Below are 21,398 nucleotides of genomic sequence, written 5' to 3' on the forward strand. Positions count from 1 at the left end.
AATTTTCTGTCATGTTTTAGGTTGCAACACACTTTACTGTATCGGTTTCAGGACTGATCTTTCCTTGTGTGAATCAGTGATGAAAGTGACTCTAATTGTAGGCAGCTAACTCTGTGAAGTCATGAATCCGCGATTAAGTAGAGTTTGTATGATATGCGTCGACATCTGTATTAGTGTTTAATGCACCAGTTCCAAGTTGCTTAGAAGATCAAGCTAAATTGTTCTCTTTCTCCACTCTTTCTTTCAGCTTTTAACAAACTGCCATCCTGCTTCATTAATACCTTATTTCATTTTAAAATTTAAATCAGACCTATAACAGGTCGGACTGGATTTCAGACTTTGAAGGCCAACATTCTCACATTTTCACAGTGAACTATAACATTTGGAAGCTAAAATTCTGAGGGGCGCCGCACAGAGGTGTAACCCTTCCAAAAAGAGGCGTATGCCACTTGAAGTGCCGCGCACACAGTATTCTTTAGTAAAAGACCCAAAATAGTTCACTCTGTGCTCAACACATGCATGGCTTCATTAGCTGGTATGCTGAAGCTGCTTCACTCTAAACATCTGCTGCTCGCTTATGATGTAGGCTCACAGCTACCAGCATTTCATAACATCCATATCAGATTTAAATGGACTTGATAAAAGAAGTCAGCAAAAAATTTAAGCATCTATCTTGTTAAGTATCATAATAATTCAGTCTGGTCAGTCAAGCAAAATTATCTGGTATTATTAGAGGTTGTAAGCCATATCAAACTTATTAGCCACGATAGCCAGGCTAACCTTACCGATCTCAGATGAAAAAAAAAAAAACTCCATGTAAAAGTTTTCAAAACCAATGATCGACAACGTACTTCCCCCAATTACAACGAAACTGCAAATGGAGTCTCAATAGTCTCATTCTCTGCTTCTGTGTGGTTGATAATAATTCAATAATTAAGCTGTATTGCTGAACTGCAGAGCTACACAGTGATAAGCACCATTTAATACAGTAATACTGCTTTCTTTATCATGTAAATATGTCTCTCGATCATGTTCACCAGGGATGGCTTGTAAGCCAAATAAGCCAAACTAGGTAAAATTCCTTGTAAGCAAAATTAAAGCGCTACTAGCTTGTTTCTGGAGTACGTAGTGCAAATACGTGCTATAAGGGAAACAATCTTGATACATTGAGTCACTGCAGACACTAAAAATGTCCTCAAAACGCACACCAAATCGTGGTGGAAGCATTGCCTCCCGTGCATATCTGGACCATGTCTTGGAAACGATTACAACCTGTGCAGTTTGATGTCGAACATGATTTGAGTTTCAAAACTACGACATGTAAGAACATTGGTTCCGAAATCACCAGAAAGCTTGGAGACCAAGTTCCTAAACCAACTTTGAAAAATACTCTCAAAACAACACATACAAAGCAAAGCTAATGTACGTTGAACATTCAACCACTTTAGAGTCGAGTTGAACATAATTACCCCAAAACAATCAAAAAAGTTGTCATTAAACTCATTTTCAATAAAGTTTCTTACATGTTTGGGTCACATAAAATCGTACTAACAACAAATTTTATGTCAAAAAACTCTTCAAAACCACAACGTGAATTATTAATTTATAGCCAAATAATTCTAATATCATCAGAAATACTTTTCAAAACACGTTGAGTGTGTGTTAATTTTCGTTTAATCAATATATATACATCAAATTTCAACTCACAAGCTCCCATCATTTATGAAAGAAGACAATGTTACATAACAAGAACAAAATGTACCTAATGTAGAAATTAATATAGAAAAATAGAAAAAGAAAAAAAGACACCCCCACGGCCCCACCCTGTCTCGCTATATCATTTTACACCGAAGACGAAAATATTCGAACCGTGAGTGCTTCATCTCTAATGGCGGGTGCGCGTCTTTGCGCCACCTTCCCCTCTCTCGCAAACCCCATCTTACCCGCCACTTCGCCGCCCCAAAAACCCACATCCGCCTCCCTTTCCTTACCCTCCAAACTCCCTCGCCGCAAAAACTACCTCCGCCCCAAAATTCTCAAAACCCTAAACCCCATACCCGACCCGCCGCAACCCGTACTCCCCCTCGAGTCTCCGGCAAACCCTTCCCAAGACAACCGCGAACCCGAGTACACCTCCGAGCAAGGCGCTGTCGATTCAGAAAAAGGAGCTGAAGTTGCGGAATTCACGGCGGCGGAGCTGAGTGGCATTAGCGGTAAATTATCTGCGAGAGATGTGCTAAAATATGGAGGCTATTTCGTTGGGCTATTTCTGTTACAGACCGTTGTTTCTGTTTTGTTTTTGGGAGATAGTGATACTGATGAGAATAGAAAGTCTAGGAGTTTGAATACGAGTTCTGTGGCTCAATCTGGCAATGTGGTTGGGTTTGATGAGTCCAAAGTGGTGGAGAAGGTTGAGGAGATTAGAGCAATGGCGAGGAGGGCGCGGCAGATTGAGAAGAATGAGTTGAAGGGAAGTGGTGGTGGTGGTGGTGGAGATGAGGGGTTTTCGAAGCCGAAGAGGAAGTTTGGGATTGAGAAGGAGGTTGGGAATAAGTTGGTTAGCTTGCAGAAGAGGTTGGGGAAGAAGAGGGAGATGTTGCCGGGTTCGTTTGTCAATTATTTGGAAATGTCTGCGATGTTTGGAGACGCGGTGAGGAAGAGTGGGGAGAATGGGAAAGAGGGGGCTGGGGAGTTGATGTTTAAGAAGAAGATGAAGTTTAAGACGCCGAATGCGGAGGTGGAGAGGAATCCGAAGGGTTTTGGAGGTGAGAAAGAAGACGGTGGTGCTGTTAAGGGAAATGCAAGTGTTGGCACTGATGGTATGGAATTGGTGGAAGCTGATGAGGAGGAGAAGACGCGACAGATTTTGGAGAAAGGAACAATGGGATTAGATGAAGGACAGGACAGAGAAGCTGGAAATATGGCACCGCAAAATGGTAAAGCTGTTCAATTGCTTAAGATGTGCAATCTGTTCTTAGATTTGGCTTGGTTATTAATTTGTTAAATTTTAGGTACTGTCCGCAGGACTATTGAAGGGAAGTCAGCTTCTGAAAATGCAAGGTCAATCAAACCAAGAGGATTTGGGCAGAAAAGCCCTGCAAGCTTGAAGAAGGAAGTTAAAGGAACTACTGTAAAACCTGCTGCGTCGAGTGTGAATAGCAGTTCAAAACAGGATGGAGTAGAAAAACAGGCTCTGGGTAGCAAAGTCAGAGGCAAGCAGGCAGAGAATGGGTCTGATCCCTGGTGGTTGCATCTTCCTTTTGTTCTAGTATGTAGTCAAACTTTACTCCATCTTTACTATAATTATGTCCTACATATATTAATTTTAGACACTGTCTTCACAATCATGGTTTATCACTTTATCCTTATAGCAATTGGACTTTCTTACATATAACCAAGTATTCATGGCCAGCCATTTCACTTCACATAATCATTACTGAATCAAATTTCGCTTATGCATCCCATTCTCGCTTATTTTACGTAATCTGTTCAATCCTTCTAGCTGCTGAAATTCATTGAACTATTGTTTTGTGCTTGGTTTAAGTTTTTGTGATCTCCAACTAACCATCAGAATATTCTGTATCCTCATGTCAGGTCATTTTTATGCGTAGAGGTTCTGATGGGCAAGGAGGGCTCTTTAGTGTAGAGCTCAATTCTCAGTCCCAAAATGAGAGTGATGCCTCTTACACTGTTGCTTTTGAGGATCGTGGTGATGCCACCAACTTCTGTTTCCTATTGGAATCTTGTTTTGAAGATGAAGATGATTTCGCAGCCAGTGCTGCTCCTTTACCAAACAAAGTAAGATTTTCTGAACATATTTTTTTAAGATCGATGTGTGCTACAGTTAGCATGCTTGTCACATTTATTCGGAATCATCAGTGCCTAGTTGAGTAAGGGACTTCATTTTTTACAGGAACTTCACAAGGCAATAAAATCAGATGGCATGAAGGTAATTGTTGTGAAGAAGGGGCAGCTTAAGCTGTATGCTGGGCAACCTTTTGCTGAAGTTGAAATGGCTTTGCGCTCTTTAGTTGTACAAAGCTGAAGTTTTGTTGAATTTTTGTCCCTCGGTCGAGTTCCACCTGCAATCAGGATAGTTGTTGATTTTAGGGTTCTTATCATTTTTGTTGTTAAAATGCCCTTGGTCAGAGCTCCCCAATATCAAGTGAGGGTTGATCAGAGTAAACCAAAAGTACATTTTTCCATGTGGTTGAGGATATACAATGTGTATGATAAAGACGAACCCCAGTTGCAGCAAGGATATTGCAAAGGGCAGTTGTGGTTCGTAGAGATCATTCCATAGACGTTTTCGGTTCTTTGCATTTCGTCTATGATCTGAATAGGACGTATTTCACAATCCTAGAATAGAGCTTTACTTAGATGAGTATCAAACTATCAATTGTACATTATTCTAGTCTTGTAGAGGTGGAGAAACTATCTTCTGGGTGAATTTGTTGGAGAAAAGCTAAAAATCCTAAAATTACTCTTTTGTGGCCTCTTGGTTTAAGTTTGCTATGGAGTGATTACCCACTATACTTTGCAAAATGCAGACATTGAAAGCTACTGATATTATTTGTTGATGGCACACTCAAACGGCACACACTCAAAACTTTTCAAGACAAAAACAAATTCATTACACAAGAAATCCACCCACTTAAAATGTGTGAAAACAGCTTCTACATGAAACTGGAAATAGCACTCGAATATTATTATAGCTGCTGTTGCTAGCACCAGGACAACCACTTCACCCTGCAATCTCGAAGTTATTGAGAAGATGTAAACTTGACCATGGCATGAGCATGAATTGGTGTCAAATTGGATTCGCAAAAGCTCAGCCAGATTTCCTGCTTCTCCTCTTCATTCTCAGTATAGGCATTGTACACCGAAGTCACGATGCTCCTTGCCGCTTCTCTTGCTTCAGGCAGCCTATCATTCAGCGAATCCGCAGCCATTTTAACCAGGGCAACCAGTCCATAATCTTTCATTCCTTCCAACCCCTGCGGTTATTAGACCAATCCATTTGAGGAACAAGAAAGTTGGTGTGCTCAAGCAAAGAAGAAGGTTAAATTGTATGACATTACCATCTTAGAGACACAACTTGAGATGGATATGGCAGCTTTGGCCCTGACTTTGAGGTGGGCATGGGTGACATAGGCCTTAAGCCTATGAAGCAAAGGCAGAGGAGTCAATGACTTCACCATTGCACTTAGCGCCTTGTCTGCTTCTTCACAAACAAACCTCTTGTCTTGTGAGGCTTTCAGCAGCAATTGCAGAAGCTGCAATCCAGCCAATCGAAATGTTACTCAGAAGATGATACTAATATGATCGAAATCAAGAGCGAAAAGCAAAAGTAATCAGTACACACCAATTGGTCAAATGCTTCAGAAGTGGTGGAATCAAGCAAACTGTCACCAAAGGCACTGAAGATATCGGCGGAAGCCATGATGGAGGTCTTGATCAAAGCACTCCTCGGATTCTTCATAGACTTAACCAGCACCACCATCACTTTCTCTCTGCACATAATCATCATATACATGTCAACAAACCCATCAAACTCAAACAGACAATACATACAATAGGAGACAAAGAAAGAAATACTCACAGAGTAGGCACCAAAAGAGCAGAGTGAAACAAAGCCAAACGCCTAGCATTGTTCAGAGACTCACACACTTTAATCCAATCCTTCGACTCCAGTTCCTCAATCAAGCTCTGTTATTTCAATATATTCAGAATTCATTTAGATATAAAATTGGGTAATGATTCATGCAATGCAAAGCCCGATAGTTTGAGATACCTGAATCTTGGAATCAGGGTCGGAAATGGGTTTGAGATTATCAGAGGAGATGTAGTCAATGGTGGCTTCAGCGGTTGCCGGGACAGGAGCCTTGTTTTCGTCATTTACGCCGAAATCGGTTTGCTGCTTTGTGATGGGAAGAGCAACTTTGGTCGGCTTCTTGGGCCTTTCCGGTGTGGTGGGGAGAGCATTGTCGATGGGTCTGAGTGCCATAGCCATGAGATCAGAGACGAACGGAGAATGAGGCAAAGTGAGAGAGATGGTAGTGCAAATGTTTGGATTTTGAGAATGGAGAGAGAATTGGGTTGGAGCGGATTTGATTTGATAGAGAGAATTACAGATAAAGAAAGTGAATTTATGTTGTTTGTGTTGCCCAGTTTGAAAAGTTTGAATTTTGAAAAAGAGGGAGAGAGATCCGTTGGACATTCTCTTCCCCTTTCGTAACGGTTGTCATAAGAGCTTAGTGGACGCGTGGCTTTATGAGAAACTTTTACCATTCGAATTGATGTCAGTGAAGTTTTTCACTTTTACCACAGGGCTCCTATAATGAGTATAATCTGTGTCAAGCGTCTCAGGTTGTAAAAGGTAGAGGAAAATTGAGGGACCTTGAATTGAACAATCAGTGTGGCAGTTGCAGATTAAAGACAGGTATAACAGCTGTGTATGAAATACTAGATGTGATCATACCTAATATTTACTGTTTCATGGTAGTATGACAAAGGATATTAGCAAGGTGTCCCTGTAATTGTTTCTATGGTTGTCATGTGAATGTTCTACATTTACAGTTGCTCCAGAGCACTTCATGGTTGCTACCAACACAATTCTCAAGTGAACTTGACCATCCACGCATATTAGCAAGGTTCTGTATTCGAGCAACACTGAATTTCGAAACAAACTCATGTCCATGGAATCACCAAGAGTTGCGGCTGTTATTTGCAACTACGGTTTTCTTAACTTCTTGACAATTTGAACTCAGATTTCTTGATTCCAGCAACTGAAATCTACCTGCATCCATAAGTGTTTGGTTAATACACGAGGCTCTTAAGAGATCACGGAAGCCATTATATTGGAACTTGCGATACAATACTAATACAGTAATACTAGAGACTGCATTTTCCTTCTAGAGAATTTATAGAACTCGATCTCCCAGAACAACATCAGCAGGAAAAACCGAGAAAAAAATTACTAAGCATTAGTGCAGCTTGTGCCAAAAACATCATTGATCAAACATACACAACACATAGTATCATAAAGTTTTGAAGGTTACGAGCCTGGACCATTTAACTATTAAGAACATTATAGTCACAACTATAATCCTAGGATGAACGTAGTGCTATCCCAGGAAGCAAGTTATACGATTTCGATAACGCCATTCAAAACCCAAAAGGACTTACCTCTGCAGGGAATCACTCCAAGCTGCTTTGAAGTTTGATCGAATGAAGACTATTCATTTTATATCATCTGCTCATTAGCATCAAGGCATGAAAAGATACCCTTTTCACCACTGAGGCACAACTGCTGATGCCAGTCGAGTAAATTGTACAATAATCCAATGTCACCATGATCTTGATGCATGCTGAGACTTTGCAGTTTCCCTCAGTACAGCACCCACTATGGCTGCTTGTTCAAGGCATTCAGCCTTGTGCAGTGCATCCAATAGAACAACACATGTTTTTGTATTAATACTACAGCCTTTCCGCCTAGTTTCCTCAAAAAGTGCATATGCTTCCATTGCCTTATCTCCACTGCTTAAACCTTCTATCATAGCATTATAACAAGCAGAATCTGGAATGCCACCACTAGCCTTAAACCTCTCAAAAAGCCCAATCGCATCCCTTATGTTCCCAGCGTTTGCAAGTCCAGAGATCATGGTAGCATAGGTGACTGCATTGGGATTCAATCCCTGTTTCTTCATTTCTTGCCAGTACACAAAAGCCTTGTTGAATTTTCTAACTCGACAAAGACCATTTATGAGAATGTTATAAGTAAAAAGGTTGGGTGTACAGTTCAAATTCTTCATGGATTGAAAGGATACAATGGCTTCATCAATTTCACCAGCTTTCACTAGTGCATCGAGCAGGCAATTATATGTGTACACATTAGGTGACAAACCTTTTTGCATCAACTCTTCCATGATTAGATATGCTTCATCAATTCTCCCCACCTTCCCAAACCCATCGACAAGACTAGTATAAACAACAACATTCAGTTCTACTCCTTTCGATTTTGCTTCTTCAAAAAGCATGTAAGCTTCATCAAGTCTATCAATCTTGGCAAGCCCATCAATCACAGAACCATAAGTTACAACAGTGGGTTGCTGACCCTTACATTTCATTTCCTCCAGCAGCTGATATGCTTTATTCACCTTTCCACATTTGCAGAATCCATCAATGACGGCATTGTAAGCTCGTGTGTCCAATTCACAACCTTGTTCTTTCATAGCATGAAATAATTTATAGGTTTCATGTGCAAAACCTGCTTTGACAAGGCCATGAATTAATATTGAATAGCTCCTCACATCAGGAATGAATCCTTGAGCCTTAATCTCGTCAAACAAAGATCTACCTTTCTCCGTCTCACCAGCCTTGAAGACACAATCCATGTAGGTATTAATGAGCATCAGGTCAGGAGAGCAGCCCCTACACACCATTTCTTTGTATATTTTGTGACCATCCTCCTTCCTGCCACACTTGAAGAAGTTCCTGATGAGGGATGTGTAAGCTATAGCATTTGGAATCTGATCAGAATCTAGCATCTTCTCATAAAGTCTATAAGCATCATTCACTCTTCCACGTCTTCCCAAGCCATCTATAAGAGAACAAAATGTCACTGCATCTGGCATGCAAACTTTATGATCCATTCCTTCAAATATAGAACATGCTTCATCAAGTTTATGTGCTTTACAGAGTCGGTCAATCATTATGTTTGCAGTCATCACATTAGGATATAAGCCAGCTTCTTTCATATCATTCAGAACCCGCATGGCGGCCTCAACATTACCTGCCCTGCAAAGCATGTCTACTAGAATGTTATATGTTGAAATATTGGGTGCTGCATCTGTCTTCATTTCATTAAAAACCTTCCACGCTTCTTCTGATCTCCCATTCTTCCCTAGGCAGGTGAGAATACAATTATATGCAACTACACTTGGAATGCACCCCTTTCTTTTCTGCCTTTCAAATAAGCTGTATGCTTCATCAAACTTTCCGGCAGAGCCATAGCCCATGATCATGGTGTTATAAGCATACACACAAGGTACTTTCCTGTTGGCGTCCAACTCTTCAAATAGTTCTACAGCTTCATCTAGTTTCTCAGCTTTGCAGAGAACACCTATCATGCTCGTATATGTCACATCATCAGGCATCAAGCCATTCGTTCGTATTTCATGAAAAAATTTCCAGGCCATATCCACCTTACCCACCTTGCCAAAGCAATCTATACACACATTATAAAGAACAATGTCTGCATTACAAGAGTTGCTCTTCATCTCATCCAACAAGGAGAGGGCAGCGTCAACTCGGCCTTCCTTGGCAAAGACACGAATAAGAGTTGTAAATAAATGCACAGTAACTTCATAGCCTAGCACCTGCATCTGATGAAAGAGAGTCAGCATTAGATCAGATTCAGGAACTGTCGACAGAGCTCCAATCAGAGTTGTATAGGCTGAAAACGCTGGGCGGAATTTGAACTTCCTCATGGTCTGCAGTAGATTGAAAGCTTCTCTCAGTTTATGTGACCTGACACAGCTCGAAACTAACTCAACAGATGCATAATTTGATGGACCAATTCCTGCAATACTCATTTCTTCCAGAACTTGATCCAAGCTATTAAAATTCCTAGTCTTGGCCATGACCAGGAGAAGTGAGTTGTACGCTTCTGGACAGTGTGCTTGATCTGTTTGCTTCTCACACCACCGGAAATAATTAATTGCTTGACCAACATCTTTCAGCCTCCTTAAGACTCCAATAACTAATTCTGGTTGAGGTTTCTCGTCAAGCACACACAGAGCATTCTCAAGGGCAGGTCCCCAAGGACCACCCTCCAGGACTTGGCACACACCATAAACTACGTGTCTTGCGTCCTCCACTTTCCTCGAATTATCACAATGAATCCCACCGATGGAGGAACCAACTCTTCCATCAACTCCAGAAGCAGTCCCATTTGACGAGGATGAAAACCTCTTAGAAAGATTGTAGACACAACAGAATCCGCCTAAATTACGTATTCCTGCATAAAAAGAAATCGTCGTACATGTCATCAGAATCCGGAAAAACATAATCATGAAAACACAAACAAACTTGAGAGCATTTTGTAATGATATAGTTAATAACGAAATCGCTTACTAAACAGAACAGATAAAGTGTTTCAACATGACGAAGTTACCTTGCTTTCTTAGGAGCATCTTCACTAATGCATGCCCAAATCTGATACAATGCCCTTTTCCTTCCAAGTCTACGATTGAGAATCAATATCAACTAGCTTAGTCAGACATAAGCTACTCAAGTAACACACAGCAAGAAAGCCACTCCCTATTAAGTTCTTAACCATTCAGACATAAACCAATATAAACACTAGAACCAAAAGAGAAGGCAAAACCATGAATACAGTAGTCTATAACAGCACCAAATCCTAAAATCAAATACAAAATTCAGATTTGTGGGCATTTCTAATTCACACCCAATTAACCTCCAGTCAATTCCTCTTCATCATTTATGAGAGTTTTTTAGAATAAAAATTGATACTTTGATTCCTTAAAAACACAAACTTCGAATCATTTCTATTTCCAAAACTGTATCACAGCTACAGAAACATTCAAATTACATGTACAAGAGCTGACAATTTCACATACCAGACAATCCTGACGAAAAGGGCAAATGGGGGTTTAGGGTTTAACACACTCTGCCACAGACTGATGTGAGTTTTAAGTAGTACCAGGAACAAAGACGATGATGAGCTTCACTTTCCTGGCTCGAAACGACGTCGGATAGTGGATTCGGGTAAAAACCAGAGATTGGCGGAACAACACTACCAGTACCTGGCCTTAAAACGACGACGTACGACCGAGTCGGGTCAGGTGGAACGGATAAAACCCAGGCCTGTATCCACTTACCGCAAAGGTGGTCGTTCTGGTTTTTTACCAACTGGTCTTGTGAAGAAGAAACAGAAAATCTTGAGAAACAGTGAAAATGGCTCTGATCTTCTTCACCATCATCACTCCTCACTAGTCTCCCTCTCCCCCTCCCTCTCTCTGAAATTTCTACACTCCGATTGAGGGGCAAAAATGGAAACGAAATACGCCGCCAACAACAACCCGGCGGCGCGGTGCTACGGGCCGCAGATGAAAATGACGATTCAGCCCTCTTCTTCGTCGCAGCAGCAGCAGCACTCCGACAACGACCGGAGCAGCGGCGAGCTCCGCGCGCTGGACTGCAACCTCACCTCCCTCTGCGACCACATCCAATCCGACGGCTTCAACTCCGGCGCCTTCTCCGACGTCCTCGTCCTCGCCATGGGCTCCACCTACCACCTCCACCGCCTCATCCTCTCCCGCAGCCCCTACTTCAGGTCCAAAATTACCTTAATGCCCTTGCTCTCTCACTCCAACTTCATAGTATCAGACTTTTGTAGTTTTATATTGTTGAATTTATTGACAGGAATATGCTTCATGGACCTTGGAGAGAAGCCAATGCTCCAGTTGTGACATTGCATGTGGATGATAAGAACATCAATGCCGAGGCGATCGCGACGGCTTTGGCCTACTTGTATGGCCACCACCCCAAGCTGAGCGACGGTAACGCCTTTCGCGTGCTGGCTGCTGCTTCTTTTCTTGATCTCCAGGTACTACATTGTCATTTACGGTTGCTTTTAGTGATGAGTTGTAGCCGGCGGCATTGTGTGTGTTTTTGGATTGCGTGTTGATTTGTGTTTTGGATGCAGGATTTGTGTGCAATATGTACTGATTTTATTATATCGGAGCTGTGGACTTCGAACTTCTTAGCCTATCAGGTTGGGAAATTCTTGTGCTGCAAGTCTTTGTAATCAAGCTACATTACATATAGGTCGGTTATTTTAAGTTTTAATAGTAACTTTGCTGGTGATTTCAGGTGTTTGCGGAGGGGCAGGATTACGGCATACATGGAGAACGAGTAAGAAATGCTTGCTGGGGCTACCTTTGTCAAAGCGGTGCCATGGAGTTGAAAGAGGTAATAGATTTCTGCATAGTTGTGTCTTGTGAGTTTTAGTAGTTGGGAAACTAATTTTTGTAATTTACTTCACATTGGAGACATAGAATTTATGTTCTTTCAGTTTCTATCTCTCTGTGGTGCATGTTTTAGTGGTTGTTGATTTCCTATGATTAAGCTATCGAGTGTCTTTATGCATATCAATGCTCTGCGTTATGTATCTCCTTTATCATTGACAGGTGCTTCCAAGACTTTCTTCTCAGACGTTGCTTGCATTGCTCACCTCTGATGAGCTCTGGGTACCCAGTGAAGAGAAACGGTAGGGAGCATTGACAGTTACTAACTTGTTTTTATTGCTCACAGCTTGAGTCCCCATACTAATTGATATACTTTTTATTTTCTTTGAAAAGGTTTGAACTGGCACTCTGTACTTTCCTTTCAAAGGTTGCTCAATGCAAACAGGAAGACTATGATCGTGCAAGTTCTAGTTCTGAGACAGGGACGGGTTCTCATCCTGATTCCTCTAAAGCAAAGGGAAAGAATCTGACTGATAGCTTCACTAGTAATAGGTTGAAGTCTGAAATGGGGTGCTTAACTCTAAAAGATGACTTAGAGGGACATAATACAGCTCGTAACCTTCTGATAGAGCTTGCAGACTGTGTAGTTGATTTCCAAACAGGAGGTTCAAATGCCAAACAGCAAATGCAGCAAGTTAGTTGCCCTCAGTCACATTTCGAGCCAGGATACAACTGCAGCATGGGAGGTCCTTCGTCATATAGTACGTTTCCGGACATGGATGCCATGAGAACATCATGTTATGCGGAAGTGCCTATTGGTATTGGAGTAAGTAGTTTGGGGGAAGTTGGAGGGGCTATGGAAGGGCCATCCGATGATGGGTCGTGCTACCATTTAAATAACAATAATTGGCTTGGCAGGGACCAGTCAAGGCAATGCTTGTCAATGAACTCTTCAAGTAGTGAGCTAATGCCAAATGATTGGGGAAGATGTGGCATGCCTCCTCTTTCATGGGGTGGCAGGGTTGTAGGCAGAAGGCAGCTTAAAGGTTTTGCTAAAGGAGACTTTGGGGTTGGTGGAGAGGAATATGATGCATTTGTAAATATATTTGATGGAGGTTCTCTTCTATACTGCAACATGTCTTTTGAGGCACTATTGAATGTGAGAAAGCAACTTGAGGAAATGGGCTTCTCTTGCAAAGCTGTAAATGATGGTCTTTGGCTGCAGGTCTTGTTTTGCTCATTCTGTTTACTTTTTGTTTTTCTTATTGCTATAGAAAGAATATGTTAATGGAAAGAGGTCGTACTTTCTTTTGTTCACTTGCATGAGACACGGTTTTGGTGTCCTCTAATTCATAAAGCAGCTGTAGTTGTGTATGCCCAATAATCCTCACCTCCTATTCATATTACCGGGTCTAGTAGGCCAGTCAAAACTCTTATATAAACCATAGTGCTGAGAAATAACTTCAGTAGAGTTAATGTCTAATAGGCCTGCAGAGCGACCCCAAATGTTCTCTTGATGACCTTCAAACATCTTGTTTGCCAGGATCTTGTATGCTTTTCACGTGATAGGATCACTTATTTGTCCTGTAGCATAATACCTATTATTTCTTTGATGACTTATGTTTGGTATATTATCATGTAGATGCTTTTGAGCCAGAGAGTTCAAGAAATTGGCGCGGATACTTGCAAAAGTTGTTGTCTTACAAGCATAGCATGCAGTTGCAGACAGCAATTTTCATTCTCACATGGAGGTACCACTGGATACTATATGCAAGAGCATAATCAGAGTAACTCTTCTGGCGTATATGTCGCCGAGTCTGCTCCAAATGAAGGAAATGGCCCCCTCAGGCCTGTACGTGTGCATGTCAGGGGTCCTATTGATGGGCTTGCTGGTATTGGACGTGGAACCACATTTGTCCCAACAGCTGCTTGGCCACAAACTCGGTTCGTCTTTTCCCGTGTGCCATTTGGCTTAGGCAACAGAAATTGCCAGCAGTCTCTAGCTAATGATGATTCAGAGGCTAGAGCTGACCACAACGCAGAACTGTCAGGAGATGGATTGACAGCTTTGGTTGGGTTAAGCCAAGGAGGTAACAATGCACCTAATGCTCATGTAGAGCAAACAGAGAGGGGCTATGAGATGGATATGCAAAATCGAATGCCTGGAACTTCCATGTCAGTGCCAAGTTCTAGTGGTGCACCTGTGCAGATGGTAGAGCCAGCAGACCAAGCACTTGGGATGGAGTGGGATAATGCGAATAGTTCCTCCATATCATTGGATATGAAAACACCTTTAAGTCACTTCCCTCCGTTCCGCTTTGGGTATGTGCTCCTTTCCCTTTGTGTTGAGAGTTTATGAAGATACAATAATTCTTAGGTGACCTGTGGTTCCAGAACTTTTGCTCCAGAAAAGTTGGAGTACAAATTTTTTTCTTGGGTGTGCAGGATGCTTTCATATACTGTCCTAGCTCAGATAGCTTTTTGATATTCATTATGCTTAGGATTGTATTGCCTGTATAATTTTAGTGTTAAACTCTGCTCAAGTCTTTATGAAAATATAGGATGTACCTATGGATCGGTCATCATGTACTCAAAGATCTGCCCCTTTATGTGTGTCCCCTCTACCTTGTCACTTCACTTCTTGCTTCCATGTTCTACAGGGTGCAATTTGAGGATGTACACAGACTCAGTGATGGCCAGGTCAAGCACTCTTCAGAAGTCTTCTATGCTGGTTCTCTATGGAAGGTGGGTAAATATAAACATTTGTTTCACTGATCAGATAATTGTGTCTAATTTATTATGACACTTTTCAATTTTTGGATGTGTTGTTCAAATTTATAGGTTAGTGTTCAGGCTTTTAATGATGAGGACCCTCAAGGACGCCGAACACTTGGTACTGTTCTAAGCAGTGATATACATAAGAAACTTTTTTTTTTCTCACCTATCTAAGTTCTATTTGGATGAGTTTGCTTAAGCTGAATGAAGTACATATTATATGTTGTTTCAGGATTATTTCTCCACCGACGTAAAGCTGAGATTACAGATCCGTATAGAAAGGTTAGCTCAATTTTGATTGTTTAAGACTTTAAGCATGAGATGAGTTTGTTAGAGCGATGACTGCTGCTTCTTATCTGATGATAAATCCGTATACCACTACTGGCAAAGAAGTAGACTCTTTTCCCCCGTAATTACAATGAAGATCAATCTTTTATGTACATCACTGGCTAAAAAAATAGGTCAATGAGGAGTCACCAAGAAAATTGTTGGCTATTAAAGTGTCAACCTAATATATATATTTATTTTACGTTCAATATCCCGTTATTATGTTGTTGATTGGCGTTTTATGTGTGCCAAAACAGGTGCAGATGTATGTTGATTCTCGTGAAAAGGTCACTGCCCGCTACCAGGTAATTCATAAAGTGAACAATATGATCGTCAATCTCATACCTGTTCTTGTTATGCCAGAGTATGGTATATACTGACTCTGTCCTTTTTTGCCTCTGTAACGTATAATTCAGCTAATCTGTCCATCAAAGAGGGAAGTCATGGTGTTTGGAAGCTTCAAGCAAACAGGCACCCTTCTCCCGAAAGCCCCCAAAGGGTGGGGCTGGCGAACAGCTCTGTTATTTGATGAGCTCGCCGATCTTCTCCAAAATGGGGCCTTAAGAGTGGCAGCAGTGGTGCAGCTAGTCTGAAATTTAAACTTAGGTATCTCATTTGACAGCTTATGTGGAATGTGGTATAAACTATCTACTTGCCAAGTTCGTTTACTGATACCGTTTTAATTTGTGTTTCAGATACAAACTCCTGCTGAATAAATTGGCTTTACTACACAGGGATATAGATAGACCTTCATGGCCTCGAATAGCTTGGGTTCGCTATTACGCTGTATGTGCACAAGTATCACCAGATATTCTTTTCGTGTAGTAACTGTAGTTGTTTTGTAAAGTAACATCATATAGAGGGAAAGGAACATTACTTTTGTGTTAGTTTAATAATGTTTTGAGTAAACAAGTCACGTATGTATTTAGTTTTGAGTGTTAGAAGCATAATCATTCACCGTTTCACCTTTAAACAATGTTCTAAAAATATTGAAGACTGATGAGGGCCTAACAACCAAAAACTTATAAAGCATACATGATGGAATTATGCGTAAGATAGCAAACCACAAGTATAAAGTCTATAAAGATGGTGCTATTAGACTGTAGAGCTCACCAGTTAGTCTCGTCTAAGAAACTAACCAACCTTTATTTCTCGTATCATAAACAATGGTTTAAATTAGATTAGTGTTACATATGAGCGTTCTAGGGCTAGAGCTCGCCGGTTGTCATTGTGACTAATGTTACAGACTGAATATTAATCACAAGTATTTCGTGGTTGTTGCACTCTGTCTGCCATATTTGCTCTATTGCGGTTCTGAGTTCCTTGCTTTATTAAATAGTCGCAGCCTCTTAGTAGCAAGATGAAACTTAGTGTCACTGGTCTTTTACAGTGGCAGCATAGTAGGAAAGTTGATATATATGGTAATTTATGGCTCTGCATGAGTACTGTCTTTCCGTTATGTCGCCAAATTTGTAAAGTAAATAGTGTGTGCTAATGGTGACACCTTGCTAAAAGGTGCTTGTTTGAATGACGTGTGATATTATTTCGAAATAGGGGTTTAAGCTCAATGTCCCCCCTATATTCTGCGGTTTTATTAACGGATACGGCGTCAGGACGGCCGATAGGCGATAACCCATTTCAAAAAAAAAAAACGGTCTCATAAGATCTCCGGATCTTTCATACATTTTTCGTAAAGAAACAAATGATCGACAAAGCATTGACAATTCAACACCAGCTAATCTTATTGCTGTTATATAATGAGCGAGACTAATTTTCCCTAATCCCACTCAACTTTATCACAATAATTTGTTGATGGAAATGATCCAAAATTAGCAGGGGGCACGCAGATTTGATCATATTTGCTAGACCAAGGAACATAAATTGATCATGTACCGTACTCATTGCCAATTACGAAAAGGACCAATAACTACAATCCCAACAACAACGAAGTGAACGAACCTGGGATAGCACACTAGAGAACTGAGGTCAAAATGGTAATCTACCTCAGGCAGAAGAGCGTCACAATATTTTACTGTGTTTCCCAATCAACCCCTAAAGATCTCGTCTTTCACAAATCGAATTTCACTGCAAAAACGCAAAACCTCAGGGCTTAGTTTTTTCCCCCAATTCCGTCCTTGACAAAATTTTAGGGTTTTTAAACTTCCGATCAACTCCTCCAAATTCCGGGCATGGTCCTCTTCAGATGAGCCCAGCAATTTCTAGGGTTTTCGACTTCCAATGGGAGCCCTCGCCAGAAACCGCAAGCGCATCGACGAGTCTCTGACCTCGTACTCCTCCTCTCCCCTCTCCCCCAATTCCCGCATTCCAAAGCGCCCCAAGCTCTTCTCTCCGCCGCTCCAACCCCCGACCCGACCGGCCTCCAACCGCGCCGTCGCCAGAGTCTCCCGCTACCCTCCCCCGCAGCCCTCGCGTCGTGTCCACGCCCCGTGCAAGCCTGAGAAGTTCAGCTCCGTCTCCTCCCCCAGTCGCGGGGCTTGTCCACCGGAGGAGCGTTCCGGCGACGACGAAGGCATGGGGAATACCTTCAGCCGGTTGCTGGAGGTGTATAATCAGGCGAAGAAGGAAGCTCTGACGACGATTCCAGACCGGAGTAAGGAGAAGGAGGTGATTCGATTGGATGAGGAAGACGATGAGCAGAATCGAGTTTCGGAGGATTCGAGTGTGGAGGAGGTGGTGGATTTAGGAGATGATGAGCCGGAGGAGCTGGAATTGGAGAGGAGGAAGAAGCAGCAGCCGTCGGATTTCACTACATTGACTGTGAATGGTTCGAGTTTGAGAGTGGAGGCGGCGGAGAAGATGAGGGAGCTGATGTCTCTGGACCCGGAGGACTTGCCGAGGTATAAGAAGCTGATTGAGGAAGTGGAGAGGAAGAGCACGCCGAAGTTGAAGCAGTTAGGTTTCGAAATTCAGGTGGCTGAGAATAAGAGGGCACTGTTTGAGTCGTTGCGGCCGAAGAAGAAGAAGCCGGTGGATGTGAGCTTATGCGTTGTTTTGTGTGTGTTTGAGTGTAATGTGTGGGTTTTTTGGAAATGTATTGATAATGTGTGATTGTGAATTGACTAGGAGGCGCCGGTCGAACCGTTTATTCTTCTCAAAGAGGAGGAAAAGGCTGTGGTTGATCGAGCATTTTCTAATGTGAATCGGTATGGATCATTGCATATGTGGTGTTTTTGTTATAAGTGGTGTATTTGAGACTGTAATGGTGTCGGTGTTGCTTCGTGCAGGAGGAAGGTCCTTGTAAGTCATGAGAACTCGAACATACAAATTACGGGTGAGCTTTTGCAGTGCCTTAGACCGCGCGCATGGTTGAATGATGAGGTAATTTATTAGGTTACGGTCTTACAAATTGGCATTGATAAAATGGTGTGAGGGACTTTGATGATAAGCTTATCTGGTTCTGGTTTTGTAATTTAATGGTGTGCACTTTTTACTTTTCTAGGTTATAAACGTTTACCTTGAGTTGCTGAAGGAGAGGGAAAAGAGAGATCCCAAGAAGTATTTGAAGTGTCATTTTTTCAACACTTTTTTCTACAAAAAGGTTTGAGTTGTAATCTGTACCTGTAACATGTGTTTATGATTTGTTTCTGTAAGTTTAGCACTCGATTCAGTCTCATGTTTGTATATTAAATTGGTTTTCTATATAGTGATTGGAAATTGACATGTATGGAATAACTTTTGACTGGATTGTATGGTGCAGTTAATTGGTGGAAGAAGTGGTTATGATTATAAAGCTGTCAAAAGATGGACTACTCAAAGAAAGCTGGGATACAGCCTCATTGACTGCGACAAAGTACTTTCATCTTAGACCCTCTTCCTTGCCTGTATATATTTAATTGAGGGAAGTTCTATTTATGTCTGTAGTGGTTTTTTTTTTCAGATATTTGTTCCCATCCACAAAGAAATACATTGGTGCTTGGCTGTGATTAATAAGGCAGATCAGAAGTTCCAGTATCTTGATTCGCTCGGAGGTCGCGATGCCAAAGTGATGCAACATTTGGTATGCATTTAAGCTTTTGTCTGGCTCTTGATGTGATTATGGAGTGTCCTCAACACCTTTTTGGTGGGTGTGGTTGGGGATGTCGTTATTTATCTGTCTTGTTATTCTCTGCCATCAAGACTGCAGTATTGATTGAGTTTGCAGTATTGAATAAGAAACCTTTATGTCAACCCTCTGCGTGTAGATTCTGGGGAGAAGCAACTCCCCTATGCATATGTATCTATACATGGGACAATGAAACTGATGAAAGCTTGACATCTTTGTCTTCATGTTGTCTGGGATAGACGGATAGTGGATTTATAAATTGGCTAAAGATAGTTGAAATACTACTGTAGACACAATGCACTTCATTTTTTACTAATACAAACTGACAAGTATGTCCATGTCAGGATTTTCTCTGTATATGAATAACATGATGACTATATCTCTGACTTGTCATTTTTTGATAGCCTTGAAAGTTCCAGGCTTTTGTAGATATAATTCTTCCCTGTAGTTCATTTGATTGCTTAGTTTGACAGTTTGTTAGGGTTGGTTTGGTAAGGTTATGATCTGTCTAAACCCTGCACATAGGAACCCTTTATGTCTCCTTGTTGTCTTAAACTCAAGAATTAGTACTTCTATATGGATTTAAATGGTGAAACTTTAGCTCATAACATGATGAGATTGATATTGAGTGTTTATGGTTGGCAGGCTAGATACTACGTTGATGAAGTGAAGGACAAGTGTGGGAAAGACATTGATGTGAGTTTTTGGGAATTTGAATGTGTTGAAGACCTTCCTGAGCAGGAGAATGGGTAAGCATCCTTTTGAAACTTGAATCCCATAATCCTTTGTGAACTTGATTGTTAAGCAAACGAGAATTCTGCTAAGTGAAATACACTTCATCAATTTAACAGGTTCGATTGTGGCGTGTTTATGATCAAGTATGCTGACTTTTACAGCAGGGGCTTGGATCTGTGTTTCCACCAGGTAAGGCGGAAAAGATGCTCCTGTTTTCTGGCAACTTAGATTGTATATGCCTTTTTCCCACATAAAATATATATCTTTGTCCGGTAGTATTTATATATTGTCCTGCATCTGCTCAAGCATTAGTAATGGTTACTTACATGTTGACCATATTCCTAGGGTAGAATTCTGTTTTTTTTTTCTTCTCTCTATTATCAAGCAGTATTATACTATGAACCCTGTATGAGCCGACATAAATCTCATTTGGTTTTATTCATATTTTTATTCTTGTCCGTGCAGAAACATATGCCATATTTTCGATTGAGGACAGCCAAGGAGATTCTACAATTAAGAGCTGACTGATTTGTCAAGGAGAAATGGGTTAATGACCGATGCCTGCTTCTTCACAATATCGGGGCTTGTCACGGGAGAACTTGAGCTTATGTTTGCATGATTTTGAGATTCGTCCTTGTGGAGGTGATTGCTGCAAGACATTGTTAGTAGAGTACAAAGCAAATTGCATATAGCCTAGGTATACAAGTGTGTGAGCCAGGATCCGTCAGTGTCCCGAGTTACAAGTAGTTTGAAGGGTCCTTGTATCTTGTCACTTGAAAAGTGTTGGATTCTATCTAACAATGTAACACAGGGTTTTTGAGGGAATATCTATTCCATAAAATTGGTGTTAAGATTCAGCCATTTATTTGCCGCACAATTCTAATAATGTTAACACTTTTTTTGTCAATCTCTACTAAAACGCTGATTCTAACAAGTACAGTACAACACCTATTTTTTTTTACACTTCCCTTGCTCTTCCGGGCACTTCTATCTGAGAATGCAAATGCAACCCTGAAACTACAGGCTTTAATAAGTGAACTCTGGGGGAAATGAACTTCTGGGTTTCCTTGGGGACTTGTCCTCTCAGTTTGAGCAGTCACCAAAGAGGGATATAAGTTCAGTCTTTTACTGCCGAAAACAAAAATAAGGGGGGAACCTGTCAGACAACCAAGCGACCACCACCCCCAACTTGGGAGAACCAAGCTGAGAACGATCATCGACAGCCACAGTAGACCCAAAGAACACCAGCCGTTAATCACGCTCTGATCGCATGGCTTTGCTTCAACCACCAGGTTTGGATTCCTGTCTCCTTAGAAGTTAAGGATACAGAGGTACGATCCTATAGAACAGATCCTGTTCAAGCACATCCTACTCAAGTTCGCCTATTTAAACAGCTTTGGCTTTGTTTTCCTTCAGATGTGGGATGAGTTTGCACTTTGCATATTCACAGCACACTTTTGCGGGTGTCCCCCCACTAGACTAATTGCTATCATTTTCTTTAGAGG

General features: G+C 41.3%; 5 protein-coding genes and 1 non-coding gene across 6 annotated transcripts; 3 read left to right on the forward strand and 3 right to left on the reverse strand.

The window, feature by feature from the left end:
• Positions 1-1,871: 1,871 nt before the first annotated feature.
• LOC126791102 (uncharacterized) lies at positions 1,872-4,454 on the forward strand. The gene is made up of 4 exons (XM_050517506.1): positions 1,872-2,936; positions 3,012-3,268; positions 3,595-3,798; positions 3,914-4,454. Exons 1-4 carry the CDS (start codon positions 1,889-1,891, stop codon positions 4,043-4,045), a joined length of 1,641 nt encoding a protein of 546 aa, XP_050373463.1. The 5' UTR covers positions 1,872-1,888; the 3' UTR covers positions 4,046-4,454.
• Positions 4,455-4,553: 99 nt separating this feature from the next.
• Positions 4,554-6,111, reverse strand: LOC126791631 (uncharacterized). Its single transcript, XM_050518107.1, has 5 exons — positions 5,795-6,111; positions 5,603-5,709; positions 5,366-5,513; positions 5,082-5,276; positions 4,554-4,997 (listed from the first exon to the last, which is right to left on the reverse strand). Exons 1-5 carry the CDS (start codon positions 6,011-6,013, stop codon positions 4,764-4,766), a joined length of 903 nt encoding a protein of 300 aa, XP_050374064.1. The 5' UTR covers positions 6,014-6,111; the 3' UTR covers positions 4,554-4,763.
• Positions 6,112-6,406: 295 nt separating this feature from the next.
• On the reverse strand, positions 6,407-10,682 carry LOC126790540 (pentatricopeptide repeat-containing protein At3g06920). The gene is made up of 4 exons (XM_050516819.1): positions 10,644-10,682; positions 10,178-10,246; positions 7,189-10,021; positions 6,407-6,799 (listed from the first exon to the last, which is right to left on the reverse strand). The coding sequence occupies exons 2-3, from the start codon at positions 10,194-10,196 to the stop codon at positions 7,350-7,352; spliced, it is 2,691 nt and encodes an 896-aa protein (XP_050372776.1). The 5' UTR covers positions 10,197-10,246; positions 10,644-10,682; the 3' UTR covers positions 6,407-6,799; positions 7,189-7,349.
• A 250-nt stretch (positions 10,683-10,932) lies between these two features.
• LOC126790317 (uncharacterized) lies at positions 10,933-15,955 on the forward strand. Its single transcript, XM_050516508.1, has 13 exons — positions 10,933-11,359; positions 11,449-11,632; positions 11,732-11,800; positions 11,899-11,997; positions 12,216-12,295; positions 12,387-13,218; positions 13,636-14,315; positions 14,654-14,738; positions 14,835-14,886; positions 15,001-15,050; positions 15,353-15,400; positions 15,512-15,701; positions 15,791-15,955. Exons 1-12 carry the CDS (start codon positions 11,076-11,078, stop codon positions 15,686-15,688), a joined length of 2,640 nt encoding a protein of 879 aa, XP_050372465.1. The 5' UTR covers positions 10,933-11,075; the 3' UTR covers positions 15,689-15,701; positions 15,791-15,955.
• Positions 15,956-17,167: 1,212 nt separating this feature from the next.
• On the forward strand, positions 17,168-20,750 carry LOC126790219 (ubiquitin-like-specific protease ESD4). Its single transcript, XM_050516377.1, has 9 exons — positions 17,168-18,089; positions 18,180-18,259; positions 18,341-18,434; positions 18,556-18,654; positions 18,814-18,906; positions 18,994-19,113; positions 19,804-19,907; positions 20,010-20,082; positions 20,359-20,750. The coding sequence occupies exons 1-9, from the start codon at positions 17,334-17,336 to the stop codon at positions 20,419-20,421; spliced, it is 1,482 nt and encodes a 493-aa protein (XP_050372334.1). The 5' UTR covers positions 17,168-17,333; the 3' UTR covers positions 20,422-20,750.
• Positions 20,751-21,046: 296 nt separating this feature from the next.
• Positions 21,047-21,263, reverse strand: LOC126792992 (small nucleolar RNA U3). The gene has a single exon (XR_007671984.1). It is a non-coding gene; the product is annotated as a small nucleolar RNA U3 (small nucleolar RNA).
• Between the last annotated feature and the right edge of the window lie 135 nt (positions 21,264-21,398).

Source organism: Argentina anserina, chromosome 4 (genome assembly GCF_933775445.1).
Source record: "Argentina anserina chromosome 4, drPotAnse1.1, whole genome shotgun sequence".
Taxonomy (NCBI): domain Eukaryota; kingdom Viridiplantae; phylum Streptophyta; class Magnoliopsida; order Rosales; family Rosaceae; genus Argentina; species Argentina anserina.